Consider the following 27941-nt stretch of genomic DNA (forward strand, 5'->3'; position numbering starts at 1 on the left):
TGGCCTCAGTTTTTAATAAGGAAAATTAGGATCTTATAGCGGCAGGGTGGCTAATGGAAATGAGGATAATGAAGTAGAAATTACCACATCTGAGGTGGAAGTCAAATTTACATTTTAACGAGACTAAATCGGGGGCCCAGATAATCTCCATCCAAATATATTAAAGGAACGGGCACATGAAATTCCAAGCCCAATAGCATGAATTTCTAATGAATCTGTAAACTTGGGGGTTGTACCCTATGACGGGAGAATTGCTAATACAGTCCCTAGTTTCAAGAAAGGAAAAAGGTGATCTGGGCAACTACAGGCCTATTAGTTAGATCTTAATTGCATGCAAGGTCTTGGAACAAATTTTGAAAGAGAAAATAGTTAAGGACATAGAAGTTATTGGTAATTGGGACAAAATACAATATGGTTTTACAAAAGGTAGACCCTGCCAGACCAACCTACTCTCCTTGTTTGAGGAGGCGGAGACAACAACAGCTCATACTGAAAGGTGAACTGTGAGGCTGGAGGGAGATTACTAGTGGAGTTCCCTCAGGATCAGTCTTGGGACCTGCCTTATTTAACATGTTTATTAATGACTTGGCACGAAAAGTGGGAGCGTTATAATAAAATTTGCAGATGACACAAAGTTGAGAGATATTGCAAATACAGAGGATATCATACAAGATTTGGATGAGTTTGTAAACTGGAGTAATAAAAATGGGATGAAATTTAACAGTGCAAAGTCATGCACTTAGAGATTAGCAACAAGAATTTTTGCTATAATGTGGGGATTTATCAGTTGGAAGTGACAGAGGAGAAAGACCTGGTATATTTGTTGAACACGGAATGACTATGAGCTGCCAATGCAACGTGGCCATGAAAAAGGCTAATGCAGTCCTAGGATACATCAGGCGAGAGAATTTCCGTACAGACAGGGAAGTGTTAGTATCATTATACAAGGCACTGGTGAGACTGCATCTGGAATATTGCATGCAATTCTGGTCTCCCATGTTTAAGAAAGACACATTCAAACTGGAACAGGTGCAGAGAAGGGTTATTAGGATGATCAGAGGAACGGAAAACCTACCTTATGAGAAGAGACTCAAAGAGCTTGGCTTATTTAGCCTAATCAAAAGAAGGCTGAGGGGAGATGCTTGTTCTCTATAAATACATCAGAGGGTAAATAACTCCTCCCCCTCCCTGGTATTTAAGTGAAGCACCAATGTTGACACACGAAAAAATTAATATAAACTGGTTATCGGTAAGTTTAGGCTTGAAATTAGATGACAGTTTCTAACAAGGACTGAAGTTCTTCTACAGCCTTTGAGGGGAATAGTGGGGGCCAAAAAATTGAACTGTCTTGAAGACTGAGCTTGAGAAGTTTATGGTATGATAAGGATATGGTATGATAATGGCATGCAGCCAATCTGCAACAGCTGGCAGCAAATATCTCCAACGGCCGGTGAAGGGACACAGCTCTGAGTTACTACAGAGAATTCTTTCCCAGGTGTCTGGCTGCTGGGTCTTGTCCACATGCTCAGGCTCTAACTGATGGTCATATTTGGGGTCATGAAGAAATTTTCCCCTAGGTCAGATTGGTAGAGAACCTGGGGGTTTGTCGCCTTCCCCTGCAGCATGAGGCATGAGTCACTAGTGTAAATGGAAGATTCTCTGTAACCTGAAGTCTTTAAATCATGATTTGAGAACTTCAGTAACTCAGCCAGCAGTTAGGGGTCTATTTCAGGCGTGAGTGGGTGAGGTTCTGTGGCCTGCATTGTTCAGGAGGTCAGACTAGATGATCATGATGGTCCTTTCTGGCCTTGAAGTCTATGAGACAACTGAAAGTCACATGCATAGAGAGAAAGGGGGGCGGGAAAAGGGTTGAGGTTGGACCCAAGCAGCTTGGTAATGTTCCCTTAAGAAGGGTTTAAAAAAAGAAATGAAAAATCAGGACATTCTACAAGAACATTGTATTTTTGACCTTGAGATTTTTTTTATTTTTAAATCAAGTTGCGAATGTCCCTTTAAACATTATAGCAGGAAAGCAGGATTTCAAGCACTATTAGAATAGTTGGTCTGATGAAGTTCACAGACACTCAGTTCTTTTTCATCAGACTACATTCTAGCTCAGGGGTCGGCAACCTTTCAGAAGCGGTGTGCTGAGTCTTCATTTATTCACTCTAATTTAAGATTTCGCGTGCCGGTAATACATTTTAATGGTTTTAGAAGGTCCCTTTCTATAAGTCTATAATACATAACTAAACTATTGTTGTGTGTAAAGTAAATAAGGTTTTTAAAATGTTTAAGAAGCTTCATTTAAAATTAAATTAAAATGCAGAGCTCCCGGACTGGTGGCCAGGACCCGGGCAGTGTGAGTGCCACTGAAAATCAGCTTGCGTGCCTACCTCTGCTCTAGCTTCATTGAAAAAGGAAATTCATACTTGGAACATGGTTTGGTTTGCCAATAAGACTGAATGCATGTTTTTGGGATAAAGATACGTACTCACAGTTAAGAGACAGAAAATGTAACATATAAAGGAAACTAAAGTATGAGAGACGTGTGCCTAATTTTAGCTTCCAATAGCTATTACATACAGCTATACATTTGATGAGTCTTCATATTTATTGTTGTTCATCTGTACATGTGTATAAAGATAGGTGGAAGGGAGTTGGAGCAAAAATAGAAGAGATAAGAGAGTCCCTCTGCAGGAAGACATGGGAGAGTCACAGCTTAAGGAACCAGGGGATCTGGGTGGTAAGAGCATGCCTGGGGTAAAGGGATGATGCTACAGAATTTTTAAAATAGTGGCAGACATTAATATTCTCATTCATTGCAGTTCATATTCGCCTTTCTGGTAAGAAGGCTGAATTACTGTACAGAGCAAATCCTTAGCAAGATTTCAGTAGTTAAAACTAGAATCTAAGCATATTATTGAAGGGTGTGATTTCATAAGGAAACATTTTACCAAAAAAGACAGACTTTTTCTTGGCAGTGCAAATGACAGGCCACTACATATACTATTCGTCAATCTTCCGCCATGCTTCAGAACAATTGTTCAGTTTCTCTTTTAAAACATATACTAACATTGGGGAACTTAATAAACACTTGCTAAAAAACTAACTTTGGGAGAACAAGATACACATTTTAAACACTGCCCTTTCCCACCAAACCAAATACATTGAGCCAGTAAGCAGCATTTAATTAAGGGACTTCCACCTGCTCTTGAATTCTCACAAGGACAGGCAATCACTGGTCCATTCACAAAATGTAGTCAGCATTTCACTGTGTGTGCTCCCCTGCAAATATAGAGGAATTTTGCTGCATGTTTTCCTGGATGAACCCAATCTAGACATTTATACTACTCCCATCACAGTAAGTGGCTAAAAAGCCTATCATTTTGTACAGCATACATTGTTATCTTGAGCCATGAATCTCTGGTTTAAATTCTAAAGAATCAAAACATTTTCTCCATGCTGTCAGTTCACACTTCCCTCAGCTATCAATAGTCACACCAGCACACATTGGCATTTGTGGTTTTTCAGGGTTTTTTTTTTGGAAGGGATTAAGGGGGTGGAGGTGGCACAAGATTGGCAACAAGTGAACAGAAAAATAGTTCCCTCACAGGAATGATTAGTTTACTTCAGCCCCTAAGAATGTCAGACTTAGTAATGCTTCCAAACAGGGGAAAGCAGGCCATAGGGGCTAAGCCCCACATTTAATGGCACAGCTTTCACGGTAAATACTTGTAGAATGACTCTCATACTGCATTATCACTTGTGGGCTAGTGTGCCTGAAGCTGCTCTAGCCTCTGGCAATTATGCAGTCTGGTCCTCCAGCATGTAGACCTCGGATGACAGTAGGGTGACCAGATGTCTTGATATTATCGGGACCATCCAGATATTAGAGTCTTTGTGTTACATAGGCAACCTATTACTCCCTCCTCCATCCCGATTTTTCACACTTGCTATCTGGTCACCCTACCTAACAGAGGGAGAAAGCAAAGACCAGGGAATACAGGTTTCTATGGTGTCAATTCTCTTCAGCCCTACAGAGGGCTCCCTACAGTGTATGCTCCTGCTTCTCCAGGTCCAATCATTGGTAGAAAGTGCAGATTTGAATTAGGGAATAGAGTTCTGAGCCAGATAGGAGAGGGAAGAGTTCTGTGTTTAAAGATGGATTTTCTCACCTGCAGAGGTTGGGTACATGTGTGCGCAGTGGAGTGGGGCATGTCCTGATGCTGGGGAAGTAGGGTAAGAGGTTAAGAAAGTGGAAGTGTACTCAGCCCATAAGCATAGATGTTCGATATTCCTGAGAAGGTGAGAGATGGGGTGGAGGGAGCTGAGCGGTCTTAGGGAGGTTCTCAGCCAGCCGGGGGATGGACTAGGTTGACATGGTCAAGCATAGGGGAGTGGAACCAATTGGTGACAGGCGTGTAGAAAGGGTGAGGCAGCAGGGGGACATGGCAGAGTTAACAGCTAGATTTGAAGGGATGAGGCTGGAATTAAAAAAAGTGAGGAGACGACAGAGTAAATACAGTCCTTTCCTATCCTGCCCTTTGAAGTGTCCCCATGTTCCGTTCTAAAGAGGGCACCCCTGCCCCTTACCAGCCAGCCTTATACTCCCAAAAAACCCACCAAAGTAAGTATTTCACTTTCAAAATAGGATCAACCTTCACGGGAGAAGATCATGTGGGTCACTTTGTTCTCTGCAGCCCCAGCAGCCAATTTGGGCCCCAACTACCACTACTTCCATACTACTATCCAAACATCCTGTTTGTGGACTGGGAGCATGCGGTTTCATTTGAAAGATTTTACAGTTAACAGGATCGCCTCTCCCCCCCAAAACCCATAGTTCAAAGCTTAGAGACAAAATCTATACATTACAAAATAATCAGATTACCACAATCTAAACTTTAACCATTGTTCTCACCTCAGCAGGTTTCTTTTGTTCATTTGCTGGAGTTTTTGATTTACTCCTGTATTTGGAACAAGAAGAAAAGGAAGTGGAAGGACCTATTTAAAAAAAAAAATACCAGAGTTTAGTTGTAACCCACTGAATTTCACATAATTCCTCAATATATTACAAGGCACTATAGACTTGAATCATCTTTCTGGATCAGCTGTACCCAAACAGGAACTCTCATGAAGTCTGTAGGTCTGACCACAGCCTCTTCTCAATATGTGTAGTTTCAGAAAGAATAAGTGAAACAGTGATCAGAATAGTCCCTGATCTGTCTGATACACACCAGGTGAGAGCAGAGAGGACAAGATTATGCAGATTCCTTCCCTTCCACCAGCAATGTTCCCTCTAATTTTTTTACATCCATGTGCGGAATCGATTTTGTTATGTGCACCCATATGGAGGTGATCTGTGGTGAGGGTGTGGCTAAGGGGTTTGGAGTGTGAGAGGGGGCTCAGGGCTGGGGACAGAGGGTTGAAGTGCAGAGGTTGAAGGCTCTGGAGGGGGCTCAGGGCTCCCAGGTGGGGCCGGGGACGAGGGGATTGGGGTGCAGGAGGGGCTCAGGGCTAGGGCAGAGGGTTGAGGGCTCTGGGGTGGGGCTGGGGATGAAGGGTTTGGGAGGGGGCTCAGGGCTGTGGCAGAGGGTTGGGATGCAGGGGGTGCGGGCTCTGTGGTGGAACCAGAGATGAGGGGCTTGGGGTGTAGGCTGCCCCGGGGCTGCAGTGGGGAGAGAGAACTCCCCCCACCCCTCTCTTGCCACAGCAGCTCGGGGATGGGGGAGTGGCACCTCTCCTCTCCCCAGCAGCTCCGCCAGGGCCAGTCCAGGAGAGGGGCACCTCTCCCTGCCTGCATGGCCCTTGAGAGCCTGCTACGCAGCCACGCAGCTTACAGGGAACTTAGCTTTCCATCCAATGGAGGCAATACTGAAGGGAGCAAGAGTACAGGAGGACTGAGGGAGACTAGAGAATCAAGATAGTGTTAAACTAAAGTGCAGAGATGCACAAAAATGATTGTCACTGCCAGCGGCGGCTCCAGGCACCAGCACTCGAAGTGCGTGCCTGGGGCGGCAAGCCGCGGGGGGCGCCCTGCTGGTCCCTGCAAGGGCAGCAGTCAGGCAGCCTTCGGCGGCACGCCTGCAGGAGGTCCACCGGTCCCAGATTCGGCGGTGGGTACTGTGCTTGGGGCGGCAAAAAAGCTAGAGCCGCCCCTGGTCACTGCACTGCAAGTTTTTAAGATGATACTGGCTCAATCTGTGATGCAATTTATCATGTCTGTGTGACTCAAATGCAACATCAGCTGCTTATAGTGTCATAGATTTATGCAATGCTTAATAAAAACAGATCAGTCACTGCTCTGAAGAGTTTACACAATTTGATCCAGGGCCTCTAGACCCACAACTCAGTATCTCAAAGGGAAAGACAAAAATATAAACCAAAAGAGTGCCAAGAAAATTAAGACAAAGTTTAAGACATTTGGTAGATATCTTTTCCATTTAGATCTCAATCCTGCAAGCTGATCTTCATGGGTAGAATCCTGAACCCCTGTGGAGCCCAATTGCCATTTATATAAATGCTAAAAAGGATGTCCTATTCATCTCTAGGCACACTTAACATGAGTGTAAAAACACATCCTAAGTGAAGTATTTTCACATACATATACCGTATTGTCCCGAGTATAGGCCGCACTTTTTCCCCCTAATTTAAGTCTTTAAACTAGGGGTGCGGCCTATAAGCGGGATCTTGCAAAAAAAAAAAAAAAAAAACAATAAAAATACTTTAAATCCCAGCCGCGGCGGGGAATCAGAGCGCTCTGGGCTGCCCGCCACGGCGGGGAGCCCAGAGCCCTTTAAATCCCAGCCGCGGCGGGGAATCAGAGGGCTCCGGGCTGCCCGCCGCGGCGGGGAGCCCAGAGCCCTTTAAATCCCAGCCGCGGCCGGGACTCAGAGGGCTCTGGGCTGCCCCAGCCGTGTCCCTGCCTCCCCCACCGCCCGGCCACGTCCCCGCGCCGCCCGGCCCCGGCCACGTCCCCGCGCCGCCCGGCTCCGGCCCCGGCCACGTCCCCGCGCCGCCCGGCTCCGGCCCCGGCCACGTCCCCGCCGCACCCCGGCCCCAGGCCCGCGTACCTGCCTCCGCCGGCCACGTCCCCGCCTCCCCTGCCGCCCAGCTCCACCCCGTCCGCGTCCCCGCCTCCCCCGCCGCCCGGCTCCAGCCCCGTGTACCCGCCTCTGCCGGCCCCGGCCTCAGGGCCGCCCAGAGGGGGGGGCAAAGGGGGCAATTTGCCCCCGGCCCCACGAGAGTTTTTCAGGGCCTCCGGAGCGGTGTCCTTCACTCGCTCCCGGGGGCCCGGAAAACTCTTGCGGGGCCGGGCGCAGGAGCTTCTTCTGCTCCTGGTCTTCGCCTGCGGGGGGGGGGGTCCTTCTGCTCCGGGGCGGAAGGACCCCCCACTGGCGAGTTACCGCCCAAGCGGGACCCGCTGCCGAAGTGCAGCCCGGTCTTCGGCGGTAGTTCGGCGGCGGGGGGCCCTTCCGTTCCAGGACCCGCCGCCGAAGTGCCCCGAAGACCCGTGGCGGGGCCTCCCGCCACCGAATTACCGCCGAAGACCGGGCTGCACTTCAGCAGCGGGTCCCACTTTGGCGGTAATTCAGCGGCGGGGGCGCCCCGCGGCGGGTCTTCGGGACACTTCGGCGGCAGGTCCCAGAATAGAAGGGCCCCCCCCCGCCGCCCGTCCCCGGCCGCGCGTCCCCCGCCGCCCGTCCCCGGCCGCGCGTCCCCCGCCGCCCGGCGCCGCATCGCCCGTCCCCATCCCCGCGTCGCCCGCCGCCCGGCTCCGGCCCCGCATCCCTTCCGGGCCACCCTACTCTGGCCGGCCAGCTACCTGGCTCTGGCCGTCCGGCTCCCGCCACATCCTCCAGCTCTGGGCTCCGGCCGCGTGACTCCTGCTCCAGCCCAGCATCCCGGGGCTCCTGGCTCCAGCCGCGGCCGGACTGTAGTGCCGCCAGCCACATCCAGGCAGCGCAGTAACGGGGCAGGGAGGGGGTGTTGGAGAGAGGGCAGGGGAGTTTGGGGTGGGGGGTGGATAGGAGTTGGGGGGGTCAGAGGGCAGGGGGATTGAATAGGGGCAAGGGTCCTGGTGGGGCAGTTAGAAAGGATCAGGGGATGGATGGGGCGGTGGGAGGCAGTCAGGGGCAAGGGTTCCAGGGGCTGTCAGGGGACAGAGAGAAGGGGTGGTTGGATGGGGCAGGGGTCCCTGGGGTGGGGGGAGGTGTCAAGGAACGCGGGGGGTTGGATGGGGCAGGAGTTCGGGGGGGGGGCATGATTCCTAACCCTAAGAACATTTACTAATGTTGTTGATTGTTGTGCAGAGGAGAGGGTGAGAACTGTTCCCATCAGTCTCCTTGTTATCCATTCCTTTTCCCTTCTTTATTTACAGTATAACTACAAAATAGTTTTCAATATTTCTGAGTATATAACATATGCCGTCAAAAGCAGGACTACCAAAAGTGTTAAAAGTGTTAAAAATACTGGTACATGTCTTCCTATTCATTAAATAAAACACTGTTTTACTGTTCTACTAATGTGTATATTTTCTTTAAGTTAAAAAAAGTTAAAAATTTAATTTTTTTAAAATAGCACCAAACTTTAAGGGTGCGGCTTATAATCAGGAGCAGCCTATACTCGGAACAATACGGTATATTCTCCCACAAACAGTTCTCTACCCCTACAATTACAATTTTTCCACTGAGGCTCTGCACAGGGATAGACAATCATTCACATGGATCAGCTTACAGAATTAGGGCCTCATAACAAACACATGGCTCAAAAAAAAAATATATATATATATACATACATATATATATACACATACATACATACATATATATATATATATATATACACACACACACACACACACACACACACACACACTTCTGACTACATCCAATTTTCCTCTTGAGAGCGCACGCTCTCCTGCATTATGGAATTTTCTCTGCAAAGGAAAGATGTACACATTATGTTCAAATTCTGCACAAGATTCAAATTCTCTTCCTGAAATTATCAGGGTTTTGTAATTTCATCTCTAAGATAATAGATTTCAGTATTTTGAAGTCTGGAGAAAAGCAAAAAAGGAAAGGAAATAAAACTTGTTTTTTGTTATACGAAAGAGGTAAAACAGTTTGCCCTCAAACCACAGGAGGAAACCACAAGAGGGTGATAATGCAAGGAAAGATTAATGCATACTACTTACTCTCATTGTCTGAACTGTCACTGGTGCTTAGATGCCTGTGGCGTTTCATCCTGACGCATCCTAAAGACAGAAAGAAAGTTGATACCATCCATTCCACCAGACAATCAAAGGACTGGCTTACACACTTCCCCGCAGTTTGGACTATGGGGGTGTGAATAGCAGCGCATACCAAGCTGCTGCACTGTAACTTTTCCGTGTGATGCTGCGGGCGCAAACTAAGAAGTTCCTAATTTGCCTCAATTAGTCCTGTTTTAAAATGACAACATTAAATGAAAAATAGGAACCTTTTAGTTCACATCTGCAGCATTCACACAGGGGAGTTACCATGCAGCACTTTGGTGCACACTGCTATTCAAACCAACGTAATCCAAACTGCGGGGCAGTGCAGACATGTCCAAAGTCTCTGTGGATCCTGCTGGTTCACAGCAGGCTAGTCACACACAAAGCAGGATTTCTCTGAAGAGTTTTTTCAAGTATGTAAATATCTGGTGATCTAGCAATAGTTAATCACAAACAAAATGTAGTGGCCTGACACACACAACTCTATTTATGAGATTTAATATTCTTAGAGTTAATCACAAACAAAATGTCCCCTTCAAACTTTTTTTAGAAGCAAGTTCAACCTGCTCAACACTGGTTGCTTTCTATATCCCATCTGCTCAGCTAAAGGAAGAGTTGCCATGGTGGCAGTTGCTAGTGGAGTGGGCAGAAGCACAGAAATAAGATGGCAATAGACTAAGACAGGGAGATAGATATAAGTACAAACCTTTAGAAAAAAGAAAAGAGGGTTGTGTGAACATGTAAGGGCATATTTTATATTGAGGGTATTCAGACAAACACTGAAGAATCGTAATTTAAATAGTTAGACCAGAGCTTTATTTAAAAGAAAAGCTTAGATAGCAGAAGTGCCCTTTCAAAAGTCTGAAAAGTGACAGTGTCAATAACAATTCTATGACTGCATCATTGGTTTCATAATCCAAAAATTTTTAGGCTGCTATTTTTAAAAGTTTAGAAGACAAGAAGAGAGAGGAAGGAAAATTTGAGCCAGAAGAAAAAAAAAAGAGAATCATTTAAAATATCTGACAGTCCAATCAAAAAGTGTCAGCATCAATCCAAACACATTTTACAGGTCTATATGCCCCAGTGACAGTGTAATAAAAAATTAATAGCTGACTAATTAAAGTGATAGCCTTCTCACAAAATTAAGGGAACTTGGACATCTAAACTGGGTTTCTGCACCTCTGTATCCCAATTCCTCACCATGCTTGATTGAAAGGCAGCAGCACCACATTAAAGTGTTTGCTGTACCAGAATTGCTTGTCCATACCGTAAGCTTACTTTATTAAATGAAAACTTCCTTCCTATAAAAACGGCTAAAAAAAAGACTAGAAAAGTTTGTATTAAACACTTATCAATGGTTCTTGAGATTACCCAAAGTCCTTGGAATAAACAATTTCCAATACAGGGAGCCTTTCAGAAGGCTTTGAATTCTAGTGGAATTGTTAAATTACTCGAAATCTCAAATTGAAAACCAATAGAGGGCTCTGCAGCGAAAGGGGTGTGGCCTCCTTCCCAGCACGACAGGCAGGGACGGCCACTTACACCCTGGTGGGTGAAGCCAGGCCTGCACCCCCGGAAGGAGGAGGACAGTACAGGAAGTATAAAAGGCTGACCCTGTAGCTCAGTCGGGCTGGAGCTGCCAAGGGAGACAGACACTTCTCCCCTACTGCTGGAGTGGGATGCCGAGGAGGACCTCTGCTGTCCCAAGGACTTGCCTGAGCTTCCAGAGTGCCCCACCACTCCAGATCCCAAGAAGCTGCTGGTACTAGCATTGGCGGTATTTCCTGAGGAGATGGAGGATGACCCCTGGATGCAGGTACACCGGGGGGTGGGGGGGAGAGAGTAGCCCAGGGACAGCTGACAGTAGTCTGGCTGCAGTGCTGCCTGAAGACAGGTCAGCATGTTGTGGCTGGATTCCCCACTGACCCAGTAGCAAAACACCCTGCCACTATTCGGGCCCTGGGCAGATTGCTGGGTGGTGCCGGATCCTCCTGCCACCCTACCTTAGGCCAGGAGGCCTGTGTTAGTCTACTGTCCACCAGAGCTAGGAGGCTAGATTATTAATGGCTCTGCCCTGCCCGCAGACCAGAACCTTAGACTGCTTGGTGTCCACCCTGCCTGAGAGTAGACTATTCACTGCTCTGCCAGAGCCCTAGACTATTTGGAACTCCCCCTTGCCTGAGGGCTTGAGCCCCAGAGCCTGATGACTGCCCAGCCCCACTCAGAGGGCCTGGACACCCGAGACAGCTAATTTCCCATTGTTCCAGACTGCTTCTAGCGGAACGAGACAAGGGAGCGTGGACTCCTTCCGAGATTGACAGGGAGGGACGGCTAGGCATTTTTACAGGCTTGAATTTACAGAATGTAATCTTAATAGCAAATTTATGTTTAAAGCATACCTTTGATGTCCTTCCGCTAAAGAGAAAGATTTATACACAGAGAAATTGAGGGAAAAAACTGCATTATTAAAGTTAAGACTTCAAAATTTTGTGCGAGGACATCTATTCTACTGAAGTCTTTTTTGGCTGAGGTGGCATTTGTGTAAGTTTGTGCAGGAGACAGTGTTGCCAAGTTTGTTTTAATACACGCTAAAGTAAAACAACTGCTAATAACGTTAATGTAATGTGTACAATGGGTAATATAATCCTAAACTTATGAACTGAACTATACAAGAAAAGAAAACAATTATCACATCTATGGCTATTTTAGTCTTAACTTGGCCCTTACTATGCAAGATTCATCTGAAGCTAATAACTGAAATAATGACTCTTCCCACACTGAAGCAGCTTTGTAGAAACAAAGCAGCCACACCCCAGCCCAAGCTTGTGTCCCAATAGGAGATCTTCCTCACATTTTCCAGCCCTGCAGAATTTCAACTACACATAGAAAATAAGCATAGAGTGGGCTAGCATCAAACCAATGAACTGTTATATGAATCCTTTTGGGCATGAGACTCTGAAGAACTCCAAAAGTGTTAGAGTTGGAGGGGTTCCACTTTAAATAAGTTTCTGGGGCAGTGTGTTTGTAGGGGTATTAGACTTAGGCCTCATCTACACTGCCACTTTACAGCGCTGCAACTTTCTCGCTCAGGGGTGTGAAAAAACACACCCCTGACCACTGCAAGTTTCGGCGCTGTAACACGGCAGTGTAGACAGCGCTCCCGCACTGGTAGCTACTCCCCTCGTGGAGATGCCGCGACTACACAGCCACGTTAAAGCGCTGCCTCAACAGCACTTTAAAGTTACTAGTGAAGATGTGCCCTTAGGGTTAGCTGTTGGCGATGTGATAGTTGCTGATGAAGGTTATCATGGTCTTCCCTAAGACTGAAGTTTAAGGTTTGACCAACAAAGCCCTAAATGGCTTGGTACTCACATGTCACCTCATGCCATACCATAGCAGACAAAAATCACCAGAGATGTTCAAGCCAAAGTCCCCTCAGTATAAAAGGGCTCGCTTTCTCTACAACAGGGTGCTCTCCTGGCATTGAAGCTTGCTCCCCTTTGGTTTGAAATAGATCTAATCTGTTGACTTTCTGGATATGTTGCAAAGAGGGACACTGCTGGAAGGCTACTTCTTGGGTGTGCATAGGGTACTATTCCTCATTTGCTTTTTAATAGATGGTTTGAGTGGTTGCTGCTGGTTTTGTTTTTATAGTCAGTTGAGTTTTTTAAGCAATTGTTAAAGGTGCTGAAAGTTTGGGATCAGTTATAAATCTACACTGTGATAGAATTGCCTTGTTTTATGTGCTACGAACTCAGCTGTTTAAAGAGTGCAACATAAACATTTGTCTGAAGGGGATAAACATGTCAAGGGACAGCACTATAATAGAAATAGTACACAAAGCCTAGTCTGCATTTGGCAAAGATTGTTGGTAGACAGGAGATGCCAAATTTAATTATGGCTTATACAGAGAGATATGAGCTGGAATGGCCAACATAATAGCTACTTTCATTTACAGATATAGAGAAAGGAAAGAAAGCAGCTAAGCTCTAAAGTGTTTAGCACAACTATGAAAACAATTCCATAGTTAAAATGGGGTTGTTTTTTTAACCTATTAATTAGGTTTCTTGGAGCTTTCTTACAATAGCTCAGACAGTGGATTTACACCTCAGATCCAGCCTGTAGAGGGGAAAAAAAACCAACTCATTGCTCAAAGGACAACATCCTTAAGTTAACAATATTGTTATATTCCAGTCTGAGTCCAGCAATAACTGTAAATACAGTAGCCATGAGCAAAAAATTTTACACCACTAACATAGCTTGGATGTTTCATCCATATGGTAACAGACTGAAAGGCATCTAACAGGTCAGAAGTTCCATACATTTTTACGCCAGGGTATTAAGAACATAAGAACAGCCATACTGGGTCAGACCAAAGGTCCATCTAGCCCAGTATCCTGTCTTCCTATAGTGGCCAATGCCAGGTGCCCCAGAGGAAATGTACAGAACAGGTAATCACCAAGTAATCCATGCCCTGTTGCCCATTCCCAGATACAATATAAAACCAAAACCAAAAAGGTTTAGCATCATCCTGGTGGGACCATCTGCTCAGCTCCTCTATAATTCAAGTTATACTACATGGATTGTCCTCTGAGGAAGTCAGTTTCTAGGAGTAATCCTCCTTGAAGGTTATCCTATGTGAGCCCCACAGAGTGAGACCACCAAATCAGTTCCAAGATCAAATGTGTGAGTGCAGAGCAATCTCAGAATGGCAGTCCAAACACTGCATCAGAAGATGTGTTTAAATACAATTTGTATTGCTACACTAAAGTATGCAGAAAAGCGCAAGTCGCTGCCCTGCACAACTTGTATGAAAGACATTCTGCTCTTGCCAACCAGAAGGCTAACGGTGTCATAGAAGAGTAAGCTTTCATCCCAAAAATGTGGTGGTCTCATCTTGTCAAGTAAGTCTCCTGGATACTTAGGCCACTAGGAAGAGGGTGCCAGAGTCACACACACTTTAGGATTCAAATAAGTATGGTTCTTGAGATCTAAAAGTAACTAACTTCTGGGGAGCAGGCTGGGAGAACAGCTTAGCCACTTCCCCGTCTACATAGAAAACAAAAGGGTCCCTCCATTAAACAAAAAAACCCTGCAGCTCTCCTAAAAAAAAAAAAAAACAGTTGCCAAGAACCTTGTCTTTAGAGTAAGGAACCAAACATGAACCCAAGTTTCAAATGGCTGATCTATCAAATCATTCAACAGCAGGCTAAAATTCCATGAACCAAGGAGGCAATGTGTCAGCAGAACAAACCCAGAAAACCCAATGCTTCCCAATCCCTTTGAAAAGAAACTGAGTCAGATCCTTTACTACTGAGTGCCTGCTTCTCAGATTCAAGGAAATTAACTCAACCCCTTCGCAAGGCCCTCCTGAAAAAGGAAGTTAATTCATACCTGAATGTGGCAATGCATTAGGGTTTTCCTCTCTATACTAGCCCACAAATGTCCTCTGAGTATGGTACACTGCAATAGTTTCACATGGAAAGAGCAACTCAATGAAGTTCTCCCTCTCAAATGTCATACCATGAACACAGGTAAAGCAAGGTGCTAAGAAAGTATTAGACCCTGCACAAAGGCAGGAGAGTGAGACTGTTGACTAAACTCTCTCCATAACAGACCGTACATCCTTGGAGCACAGTGGTGCTCCAACAAATTTCTCAGCCTTGCAGGATACCATGTTATTACTATCCAGTGTATGTTTAGAGTAAGAGGGGAGAGGGTTGTGGGGAACCCCCACTCCCAAGTTTTCATCATTCCTCCTCAGGAGAGATCCATGGAATAGTCTTGTAAAGACCACCAGCTCAGAAAGAAAATGATTGAATGGTACCGTGAAAGTATACACACAAAAATAGTCCAGGCAAGATGTTTTAACACCCAGAATATGTGAAGACTGCTACGCTAAGACCATGCTGGATAAGAGGCTGAAATATGGTCCCAGCTTTTCACCACTCTGGTGCCAGATAGAAACACCTTGTCCATTTGGATACATTAGTAAATCCACCAAGGAAGGAATCAAGATGATCATTTTGTGCATAATTATACTCACTGCCTTCACAGTACACACCCAGACACTTGCTATTGCTACCATGGCTTTTAATTCAGAGTGAGTATTAGCTAGCCAGTCATCAACATGGGGATGTGGCCCTGAGCTTACAGTCTTCCATTACTTCTGCCACTGCCCATTTCTGCTAAATAGAGAAAAAGGCCTGAATTCCAGGGAATAGTTATGGGCCACTACATCTAATCTATAGCAAATGCAGTTTCTCCACCCCAAGTCATCCCCCTTCCCCCGGGCTGTCAATTCTGTTGAAGCAATCTACACTAGAGGTAGAATGTATTTTTCATAGAGTCCATTAGGGACACTTTACCTTCTTGCAAGGTATCAGCCCAGCTTTATAAGTTTCTACCAAAGGAGAAATTGTAGCATGACATTTGACACATTCTGAATGACAAAAAGTTTCCAGAACAGACAAGTAAAAGAGGATTTCCTATCATAGGCATCCCATTCCTCATCCACCATCTCCTGGAGAGATTTATGTACTCTGAGAACTTTGCCTAGCTTCTCAGTACTAGCAAAGATCAGATCTGCCCATGGAGATCCTCAGCCTTCAGTACACAGTGGCGGCCAGCCCATCCCTCGGCCCGCGCCGCTTCCTGCAGCCCCCCCTGGCTCGGAGTGGCGAACCGCGGCCAGTGGGAGCTGCGATCGGCTGAACCGGTGGACGCGGCAGGTAAACAAACCGGCCCGGCCCGCCAGGGTGCTTATCCTGGCGAGCCGCGTGCCAAAGGTTGCCGATCCCTGTACTAGTGTCACTGAGCTGACTTACTTCAAGAATGCCAAGTTCAGGGAAGTTTTACCTTCATCATTCCCAGATTCCATCAGGGGTATTACAGGCTGTAAAAACTAAGACACTACTTCCAAAGGCTTGTGATAAGTAATTCTAAGTACCCACTATAGTCTTCAGAACACCTGAAAGGACTTGTTTTTATTTAGCCTGAGTAGAGGCTATTGCTTTCCAGAACATCTGTGCAAGAACTGCGATCACCCATCAGGCCAGGATCATTAGTGGCAGGGAGCAATTGAGTTTGGAAAGGAAAAGGCTGCTAAACGGTAATCCTCATGGATCCCCCACCATGGGAACCTATTTGGAGTCAATCTGAGCCTTCACAGAGATTCCTCCATTTGCCAAAGATATTTAATAGATTTGAGAATGAGAACTCATCCTACAGAATGGTCAGGAAGAGAAAGCAATACTGATAAAGCACCAGTGGAGTCAGAGCTCCATTTTCCTGAGTATCTCAGAAATGGCCTGGGTTCCCACTGAAGGAAGTGGGCAGAAACATCTTGAAGAGAAGCACTAGACAGTGAGTGGGAGGACAGTTGAGCAGCAGGGTCTTCAAGTGTAGGAAAACAGTACTGAAATCCTACCCAAAGGATGTAACAAATCCTGTAAAAACAGGTGTGGGTTCAGCATGCTGATATACTCCATGGCAGGTGATGTCTCATGACCAGGCAGTTCTACTGCTGGGAGCACTGTACGTTAAAGGATCAGATGTGAGAGCCAATGTCCCAAGACTAGGCAAGCCATATTATATATAACTACATTCCCACTTCCCATAGTCACACCAAATTATCGTGAATCTCCCACACATTTTATGCCAAGATACATATTTGCATTGAAAGGTTTTTATTCTACTCTCCACTTGTTTCAGACGGATTTCCACAAAGTGAAAGAGATAATATTACAGGACACACACACACACAGAAAATGTAGGGTCAGTTCCAAACTGAGAGGATGTGCATAACAAGGATTCCCTAGACTCAAAAAACCTTTCAAATCTCCAAATTCAAGACTATTAGTTAAATACAGTAAGTTTTGTAGTTAAGGTTTTTAGGAAACAAAAGGTGCTTATACGGTAACTTAAAAAAATATCAATGCAAGGTTTTGCTTAGTGACAGATGGGTAAACAAAACATTTTTTTTTAATTTTAGATCCTCTTACTTATTCCTCCTTGTTTTTCTCCAAGGCTCTCACTCTGGGAATATTTAATTCCTTTAATTTTTGGGGACTGCTATAAACAACTAACTATGCCGTTACAGGCCCACAGTTCAAGAGTCCATGACACCTTGTTTCCTCTAGGAATTATATTTCCATTCACCCAGGTTTTGATAATTGGCATGCTATTCCCCAGTGAGATATTACGTGTCTATTATCTCAAACTCAAACATTTTCACGACAGATTTGGAGTTTGTTTCTTCCCACTTAGGGAAACAATTCAGAATATATAGTCAATGTGCACTGCTATTTTTTTGAATGCAACAGCTAATGAGACAAATTCCTATTTCCAAAAAGACAACCAAGTTTAAACACTCACTTGGAGAGCAATTACAAGTGTGGCCCTAATCTGAGATGCTGAACTATTACAAGTGGCATCTTATTAATCAGATCATCTCCCCATATGTTTTCAAGGTCAGGTCTTCTGACTTCAGTGACGAAAAACTTACTGCATTTTACTCCTGTTAACAGTGTAGTCAGCCCAGCTAAGAGGATAGATTAAATTATTCTTGTGCAGCAGCATCATTGCTTATTAAATTCCAGCCGATTATATCTCTGCAAACTCTCAAAGCAGTGGAATTGCACAAAAGTATACAAGAATATAATTTTGTTGCAGAACTTCGGGTGATGCACAAAAGGAAGATAACTATTCTCAGAGCTCAGCTTGCGTTTGTAGAAATGGTAATTAAAGACTAAAATGGGCATAATTTATATAGAAATAATTGGGTCAACACCATTTCATAATCCAAAACAGAAGCACACTTTGAACCTCAGCACTTTGAACTAGTAGCCCTGAAATACAGAAGGCTACATCTCTTTTCTGCCGCTCCCCATACCTCCAGGCTGCAGACAGTGGCTAAACATCAACTTCCTTTTCCCGCATCAAACAAAGTAGAGCTAAAGCAGTACTTTGTCAGGGTACGATTTTACAGTCCTACATACACAGATACAATTGAGAGGAACCCCCCCCCCTCCAATTATACAGGACTGCTTGAAAATGAATAATTAGTTACAGGTGCTGCCACTAATTAGATACTGGCAGATCATTGAGGACACCAGGTCCTCAGAGCAGAGACTTTGTATTTTAACCCTTTAAGGCTACATTTCCAGAAGAGGAATCAGTGGAGAAAATTCACTTCAATATATGTCCATGCAAAGTACAGAAATAGTTTTCCCTGCTTAAGAAAATAAATTAAACTCAGTCACAAAACTGCACAGAAACTAGATCTACAGTATTTGAACACATACAAAACTTTTATCCAAACACACAATTGGAGTGCTTGATTTCAGACAAGCTACTACATGGACTGTATACACAGTTCAAGACAATATGAGCAATCCATATTTGGAGATAAAACACACAGAAGACAGACAGGAGGAAGTCACCTCATTATCACCTCCAGGCACAGGATTTTTCTCTACAGTGTACTTGCTAGTGCTTGGTCTAGTGCAGTGGTTCTCAAGGTTGGTCCGCCGCTTGTTCAGGGAAAGCCCCTGGCGATCGGCCGAACCTATGGACATGGCAGGTAAACAAATGCAGCAGGTAAACAAACCAGCCCGGCCAGCCAGGGGCTTTCCCTGAACAAGCGGCGGACCAACTTTGAGAACCACTGGTCTAGTGTAATTTATAAGTGTCCAAAGTGATGTGGCTTCCACCACTTTACTTGAGAAACTACAGATCTTTTTGTAATTCTTAATGAAACACTAATGCTTCAAAGTAGCATACCTAAAGTAAGATTTGGTTCAACATACTACGCATATCTGGCAGTATTCAAGTAATTTAAGAAGAGAGTGGGGGTCCGGGCGGGTGTTGTGTTTTGAGGGTTGGGGTTTATTTAGTTTTTGGGGTTTGGGTACTTGAAATATTAAGGGCATTTGGCATCTGTGGTAGTCTTGGCTTTTTGGGGGATGGGGAGAAAATGAGTAAAGACTAGACTCCATATTTTATTCACTTTGTTACATATCATAGCCCATATGATATGTAAAGTCAACACATCTGCCTGCAGTATCCTAGCACTACAGGATAAATAGGCTTGGAATATTTAAAAAAAATTAAATTCATTTCAATAAATATCAATGTTTATTTTTAAGCTTTTTTTATTATTTATTTATTTATTTATTTTAACAGTTACACAATTTTCCGGGGGTTCAGACTTTTAGTTATAGTAGATGTTGAGATTCAAAATGTTAAAACTTTATAACAGTTACAAACTGTCAATATCACATCAAAATATTCAAAGTAAATATCCTTAAATCAAATTATAATAAATTCTCAAACAGCATTTTTCTTATTTTGCTTATCTGTACATTTCTATTAACAGTGATGAACATGTTTCTTCATCAGGATATGAGTATGGTGAAATTGTCATTCACTGACATTTACCAATAAAAAACTAATCCCTCCAAACCTAGGGTAGAGATCAAAGCAAATTGTAACTCTGAATTTACCAGAGAAACATCTGCAGGTTAGAATCCAATTATTAACAGTCTTCCTTTGTATATTCCTTTCCTTTAATGATACTCTACAAAGCTCATTTATAAAAGATATGAAAACACTGACTATGTAAATTTAAGTTGAACACTTAAAAAAAAAAAAATCAGTTCCTCCTTATATACCAGGTCACGAGGTAGGTGTTTTTCCTTGGTGTTTCAGGATTTAACTGCAATCCAAATTTAGGTTTTGGCAGGTGAGTGAAGGATGAAATGATTCTATAAAGTCTACGTTTAGTTTTAAGCTTTGCAATTCACTTAAGAAAAAAAGATTTAGAAGAATAATCATTCAATTGGCACTTCAGTTGCGTACCCGAGTATTAATATTCCCTTAAACAAGCCCATCTATGAAGAACTAGCTACCACATTTATTGGAAGGCAATCACTAGACATATCAAAAATAATAAAATTTCTTATTAAAATTTAACTATTTTTGTTATAGTTTATTGAATATCCATATGAATAGACACTTTTTATAACAAAAATGAATATTGTAATATATTAGCCCAGTCATGTTTTGGAACTATGAGATGGAGGATGCCTGTGTTGGATATCTGAAGTATTTATTATTCAGCTGACTGAGGTGTTTAACTTTTCTAAGAAATGCTGAAACCTGCTTTCATGTGAATCTCTGCTCTGAACTGTATTTGTGTATGCGTCCACTATAATACAGTAACTCCTCACTTAACATAGTAGTTATGTTCCTGAAAAATGCGACTTTTAAACGAAACGATGTTAAACTAATCCAATTTCCCCATAAGAATTAATGTAAATGAGGGAGTTAGGTTCCAGGGAAACATTTTTTCAGACAAAAGACTATATTACACACACAGACACACACTAAGTTTTAAACAAACAATTTAATACTGGTACACAGTGATGATGATTGTAAAGCTTGGTTGAGGTAGAGGAGTCAGAGGGTGGGATATTTCCCTTACTGATAAATGATGAACTAGCAGTTTTCTGAGCCCTCACAGGTTAACTATCTCATTCTACAGCAGGAATGAGGGAGATGTGCACATTTCCCCTTTAAATACACTGCCTTGTTAATTAGATCAGCTTGCTGAGACGCCAGCTGCTGCAAGCTCCCTCCGTTCTGAGCCCTGGTGTGTACCACTGTTCTGTGGAAGACGGAGTAAGTGGGGTGCAGTAGCAGTGGGGATGGGGACACCCTGACATTAACCCCCCCTCTTCCTTCCCTCCCCCCCCCACAGCAAGCAGGAGTCTCGGGGAGCAGCTCCAAGGCAGAGGGCAGGAGCAGCACAAGGCAGTGGGGGGGAGAGCGAGCTGCAGTTGCTAGTCTGTTGGGCAGCTGCAGCACAGGGAACTTAGGGGAGCAGGAGCTGATGGGGGAGCTGATAGGGGGGCTGCCAGTCCACCCTGGTTCCAAGCCCCCACCAGCTAGCTCCAATGGGCTGCTCTTCCTGCAAGCAGTAGACAAAGCAGGTGGCTGCCAAACGACATTAGAAGGGAGCATTATGTAACTTTAAACAAGCATGTTCCCTAATTGATCAGCAATGTAACAACAAAACAACGTTAACCGGGACGATTAAGTGAGGAGCTACTGTAGTCTAATCAAAAATACAGAAAAGAAAAGCTATGACCACATTCATTTCCCAGCATATTTCTGTAATGGCCAGTCCCAGATACCTCAGCTTCCTTGGCAGGAATTCTGTTTACTTTATCTTTTGGAACTGGTGAATGGCCTTGAACAATGTAAGAGAGTGTTGGGATAGAAGAAATTCTTCCTCAACCAACTGTTCATACTCAGAGTCTCAATGCTTTCTCTATGCCTATAATTCTTCAAGGAAGGAGACGTCGATATTTTGTGTCCTATATAGAGACTGTCATACCAGATAAACTTCAAACATTTCTTCAAGATGGTCAACCATTATGTTGAAACCCATCCTAGCAGTCAATACACTCTATGTCTTCCAGCCAGAAAAGTCCAATAAAAATGGAAAAGCTACTTCCAAGAAACACAATATAGAAGAGTAGCAATGCAAGCAGAAATTAAGGAACCAGTGCATGGGAATTTTGTCAAAGTGGAAAAAAGTGTTTTAAAAAGAAGTTACTACACTGTCGATTTCTCATTAGAATGAGAGAACTTTTGGTTCAGCACCATACTGACACCACTCTAATCTAGTGGAAAAAGAACATCATGCCGGAGCTTGTCGGGGCGGAAGAGATGCTACTACTTAGCCTAAGGTTTCTCAACCTTTTCAAGTTGGAGACCCCTTATTCAGAATTGAAAATTTTCACAGCATCCTTACATTTACTATAAAAGTAGAAGAAATAAAATTAAAAAGTTAAAAAATGTGTAATAAAATCTAATGCATTTGACCTCACAAACTTTGAAGGTTTTGACCACCCTGAAATTCTGGTAAATTGATTTTCTTTAGAATTATCAAGTTTTCAATATCTTGCACACCCTTGATTGACTGTGTGTGGTTTTATTTTCAAGTGGTGGGTCATGACCCCCCAGGGGGGTGGTCATGAAAGGCAATTTCCACCACAATATGTATTTTGAAAAGGAACAAAGTACAAAAACAATTATCTGAAATTTGGCCTTAAGGTTTCTTACATCAAGCTTCGGCATGGAGTAACTTTTTTAATGGCCAAGTTAATCCCCTTGAATATATGTTTATAATGGAAGTGCAAAGAAACCTTTAGCCACAGCAGCACAAATGGTGCCATGAAAATACTACATGGGTTATATGTGGAAACAAAAACACAACCCCCTTGTGTTGTAGCTGAACCAGCAGTCAAACTAATGTACTATTCTTTGCACTGTTCATGAAAAGCTTACATTTGTTTTCTCCATTGGATACTAGGGTTGAACTCAGATGAAAACCAAACAAAAACATCACATCCTATTTCCCAGTAATCATGTACTACTATAGAAGTATAAGCAGATTTTCAACTCTACTGTTTCACTAATTTCAGGGATAGCAAGACACATTTTGTCATATGCAAAGCATGGAGGGTACTAATGATACCACAAAACATGAGAAAAAACAGTGTTTTGGTGAACCAGTTTTCACATGCTCATTCAACAACAAATCAAAATTCTTTAAGAGAGTGTAGTCATCCTCAAAGGAAAAGATGGCTGTTTCCCACTATGTTAAGAGCAGAGGGAGAATTTTGCATCTCTCTCGCCTCAAGTGCCAATCCCCACAACTCACCTTCCTCATTGTCTAATGAAGTCAAAAGCAGAGACTACAGTGAACTCAAGAGAAGTACTTTTCTGAGAGGGAGAGAAACATCAATGCCTTTACATACACTGAGCCAGCAGACCCATTATTTCTACTACCTGACACAGATGAAAGTGTCATGGGAGAAAAGGAAGCAGCAGCAAGATACTATAGGGATGGAGTGGGTTAGGGAGAGAAAGGGGAAAGCTAATTTTAAAGGAATCTGAAGAGCTACTAAAAATGAAATATTTAGGAAGCAAAACAGGCAGACACAGAAACAGACAACTCAGGAATAGCCACTTTTTAGATTGTTCTATAGAACAGTGGTTCTCAAAGCCGGTCCGCCGCTTGGTCAGGGAAAGCCCCTGGCAGGCCGGGCCGGTTTGTTTACCTGCCGTGTCCGCAGGTTCGGCCGATCGTGGCTCCCACTGGCCGCAGTTTGCCGCTCCAGACCAATGGGGGCTGCGGGAAGCAGCATGGGCCGAGGGATGTGCTGGCCGCAGCTTTCCCTGAACAAGCGGCGGACCGGCTTTGAGAACCACTGCTATAGAAAACCTAACATGAAAATACAGTAGAACAGATACTATTAGATTTAGGCAATGTCTAAACTAGCAGTTTTGTTGGTAAAACTTTTGTCGGTCAGCAGTGTGAAAAAACACACACCCCGACCAACAAAAGTTTTGCCAACAAAAGTGCTGGTGTGGATAACACTATGTCGGCGGGAGATGTTCTCCCACCGACATAGCTATCGCTGCTCGTTAGGTGTGGTTTAATGATGCTGGCAGGAGAGCTCTGCTCTGACGGCATAAAGCGGCTACACGGGAGACCGCACAGCAGCAACAGTACAGCTGCGCTTCTGTAAAGTCTGTAGTGTAGACATAACCTTAGACTGAATAGGAAGAAGGGACTTGAGATACCTGGCTGTATATTACTAAAAGGACTCAGAACTCCTATGCATTATGGAAAGGGATATGAAATTTCTTGCTTTGGTTTAGATACACTTCAAATCAAAAACCCAATTCCAGAATTAACCATGTGTGGGGTTTAGCTTTTTTATGCTGAAGAATCTTAACGTACATATATTAAAAAAACCTCAAATTCAAACAGAAATGTCATTCTTAGTAAGGCATTCTTGGTAACTGTCAATACCTTAAGCACTGGGTATACAGCTATTACTTACATGTAAGGTGTCTTAAGTTTTATTTTTACAATTATGCATGATACTTACAGAAAGAAGTTCAGAACTGGAACATTTTTGCAACTCTTTTCCTTGTAAAGTAGTACATATTAAAATCAAGAGTAAGACCACGAACAGGGTAGGCCCATCACTCAGTGAGGAGGGAGAGCCAACAGAAAACACAGCAACAGCCAAAGCCTTAAGCATCTTTTGTTTCACTTTTCACCAAAAAGGTTAGCAGCGATCAGACAACTATCATAGTGAACATTTGTTTAAATGGAGCAGGAACTGCAGCTAAAATAGGAAAAGAACACATTAAGAATTACTAGACAAGCTAGATGGCTTCAAGTTAGCAGTCTGACAAAATACACCCTAGACTACTTGAAGAATTGGCTAAAGAGCTCTCTGAGTCAGTAGTGATTATCTTTCAGAACTTGTGGAGGACAGAAGAGATCCCAGAGAACTGAAAAAGGACAAATATAGTACCAGTCTATAAAAGGGGGAATAAGAACAATGCAGCTAATTATAAACCTATCTGGTTAACTTTGATACCCAGAAAGATAACTGAGTAAATAATCAATTCATAAGCACCTAGAAGATAAGGTGATAAGGAACAGTCAACATAGATGTGTCAAGAACAAATCATATCAAACCAACATAATATCTTCTGATGGGAAAACAAATGTTGTGGATAGGGGAGAAGCAGCAAATGTGATATATCTTGACTTTTGTAAGCCTTTTGATACAGTCTCACAAGACTTTCTCATAAGCCAACTAGGCAAATATAGCCTAGATCAGGGGTTGGCAACCTTTCAGATGTGGTATGCCGAGTCTTCATTTATTCACTCTAATTTAAGGTTCCGCATGCCAGTAATACATTTTAACGTTTTCAGAAGCTCTCTTTCTCTAAGTCTATAATATATAACTAAATTATTGTTGTATGCAAAGTAAATAAGGTTTTTAAAATGTTTAAGAAGCTTCATTTAAAATTAAATTAAAATGCAGAGCCCCCAGACAGGTGGCCAGGACCTGGGCAGTGTGAGTGCCACTGAAAATCAGCTCGCGTGCTGCCTTCGGCACCCATGCCATAGGTTACCTACCCCTGGCCTAGATGAAGTAGGCAAATATAAAAGTAGATGCACACCTAGTTGGAAAACCGTACTCAGAGTAGTTATCAAGTTACTCACAGTCAAGCTGAATGAACATATCGAGTGGAGTCCTCCAGGAATCTGACCTGGGTCTAGTTCTATTCAATATCTTCATAAATGATTTGGATAATGTCACAGAGATCACAGTTTGGAAACCACTGGCATCAAACCCAATACAATTCAAGGTTGCACGTACATTGTATCATGGAGCATTTATAATGATCCTTTTCTGTATATGGCTTTGGCAAGAGCACACTGGAATAGGCATTCAGATACCAAAGGTAATGCATATATATGGCTTCTGGGTTTTTTTTTAGGGTTTCTTAATTATTTTGGGGGTTATTTTTAGTAATTGGAGTTTTATGTAGATGTCCAAAACTCAGAGTTTTTCAGGTGTCTCTCTTCATATATACTGTAATGTTCCCTAGTTCACTTTAACATAATTCTGTTTCAAACATCACTACACTGAAGCGCACTACAGAATCTTTAGTGCGCACCTGGAGGGCTAAAAGGACCAATTAATGCATAATACCTTAGAAGTCTTTAGAGCTCTCACCCCCATAATCCACATTACTGCTCAGTGTAGACAAGCTTTTGGATACAAAAACACTGGCAATTGTTACTTTCTATGTTAATTAAATAAACACAGCTTTCAATTTTTATTTTTTGTATCAGGGTGTTTTATTAATATTCATCATTTAAAAATGAAAATCAGAAGCGCTATATATACACACACACAACATACACTCAATAGAATAAGTTTCTGTACTGAGCATGGTATTACCAGAAAGGTTGAGAAAGCATATGTTCAAGAGAAATAAAAATTAGCAGGCTGTAAGGAAAAATTTATAAGCCATTGTCTAGTTGTTCACAATAAAAAAAAATGTCAGTGGTGTAATTCGTTTTCTATTTCTTGTAGCACCTCAAACAGCAACATGTATAAAGGGCATTCACTTTACTTTGAACTCTCCCCTTTCTACAGGGGCATACCAAAAGAATCACTGTATACAAATTAACAGTCTCACGATTTCTTAAATCAAAATAGTAAAAAGTGACTGGGGCAGAAGTGACTGGCTTACAAGGGAAGAGCCAAAGGAACAAAATATACATTAAACTTTACTGAGCAAAAGTCTGTGGAGAGAGGTGACTGCATATTTTTTTATTCGTAGGCTATTAATACCAATGTAGGAGAGGAAGTAGGGTGCAAAAGACAGTAACTAAAAGTAATGTGCGAGATTAAAAAGCAAGAATTTAGGCTGAATATTAGGATAAGACTTCCTGAGAATAAGAGCTATTAGGCTGTGTCCCCAAAGGAAGTGGTAAAAGCTACTGCTCTAAACATGCAAATAAGGACTGGACAAAGCCCTTGTATTTTTTTAAAAATAAAAAAGGGTGCACTACATGAGCCAAGGCATCTTTTCCCATCTCTGATCTCTGTTATTTGGAGTGCATATATTTGTGCACATTTATATACATTTTAATTGGGCACTGAAAATAAAAACCTAAAAATGGTTCTGGAAGTGTGAGAACATCTAAAATGTGGTAACAAATGTTATGCTGGTAACAGCACAGCCATGCTATTCTCATACACCCTATAGAAAGTCTCACAACCCCAGAACAAGCACAGGAGAGTCACAACTGCTAAAAACACACACTGCTTTTTCATGGATCCCCAAACACTAAGTGCTATACTCACAAGGACTCAGGCACATATATGCTCTTCCAGGCATCCAAGTCCAAAATTTAAGTGTCAGTGGCATTCACAAAAACACCTGCTCAGCCTTGCAAGTGACTGCTATGTGACATAAGTCAATAGGCACCTAAGTTTCGATCCGTAAAGTCCCTGAAAGTGCCAATATTTTGGCAGGTGAGCAAGTGCACAGTCACCTCAATCATTACATCAGCCAGCAACTCTGCGCCTAAATCACCCGTAAGCCCCAGCAGAATTCACAAGCTAGATGTTACCCTGCTTAACTTGCCTTTGGCGCCCAATCTGATAGGCATGCTCTGAGCATGCCTAAACCCGCATAAAAAAGGCTGGAGTTGGTGGCAATACCCCCCCCCCAATAACTTTTAGCCAAGTTGTTAAGGCACTCACCTAGTATGCGGGAGACCCAGCTTCAGTTGATGTGGAGAAGGGATTTGAACTTAGATCACCTACATTTTAAGAGGGTGCTCTAACCCCTGGATTAGAAAGTCACTCTCATGGTCTCTCTGACCCAAGGCATATTTATATACAGTTCAACAGAAGAGATTGAGGGAGACCTGTTCACAAAATAGCCCACATTCTGTGTGACAGTTGTGTGTGTTTCTCCTTGATGCAAACCCACCCCTTTTGTTGATTTTAATTCCCTGTAAGCCAACTCTGTAAGCCATGTCGTTAGTCACCCCTCCCTCCGTCAGAGCAACAGCAGACAATCGTTTCGCACCTTTTTTCAGTGCAGCCGCCATAGCACGGCAAGCATGGAGCCCGCTCAGATCACTGTGGCAATTCTGAGCACTGTAAACACCACGTGCATTATCCTGCAGTATATGCAGAACCAGAACCTGCAAAAGCAAAACTAGGCGAGGAGGCGATGGCAGCGCAGTGACAAGAGTGATGAGGACATGGACACAGACTTC

General features: G+C 43.3%; 1 protein-coding gene across 1 annotated transcript in view; it reads right to left on the bottom strand.

The window, feature by feature from the left end:
* Nucleotides 1-27941, bottom strand: part of JADE3 (jade family PHD finger 3) — an 81214-nt gene that overhangs the window by 35996 nt on the left and 17277 nt on the right. Inside the window, exons 2-3 of the mRNA XM_045004757.1 lie at nt 9194-9253; nt 4919-5001 (exon numbers count right to left, since the gene is read on the bottom strand). Of these exons, the coding sequence (XP_044860692.1) occupies nt 4919-5001; nt 9194-9242 (132 nt within the window). The 5' untranslated portion in view covers nt 9243-9253. The remainder of the gene's footprint in view (nt 1-4918; nt 5002-9193; nt 9254-27941) is intronic.

The sequence above is a fragment of the Mauremys mutica genome, chromosome 1 (assembly GCF_020497125.1).
Source record: "Mauremys mutica isolate MM-2020 ecotype Southern chromosome 1, ASM2049712v1, whole genome shotgun sequence".
In the NCBI taxonomy this organism is placed as follows: domain Eukaryota; kingdom Metazoa; phylum Chordata; order Testudines; family Geoemydidae; genus Mauremys; species Mauremys mutica.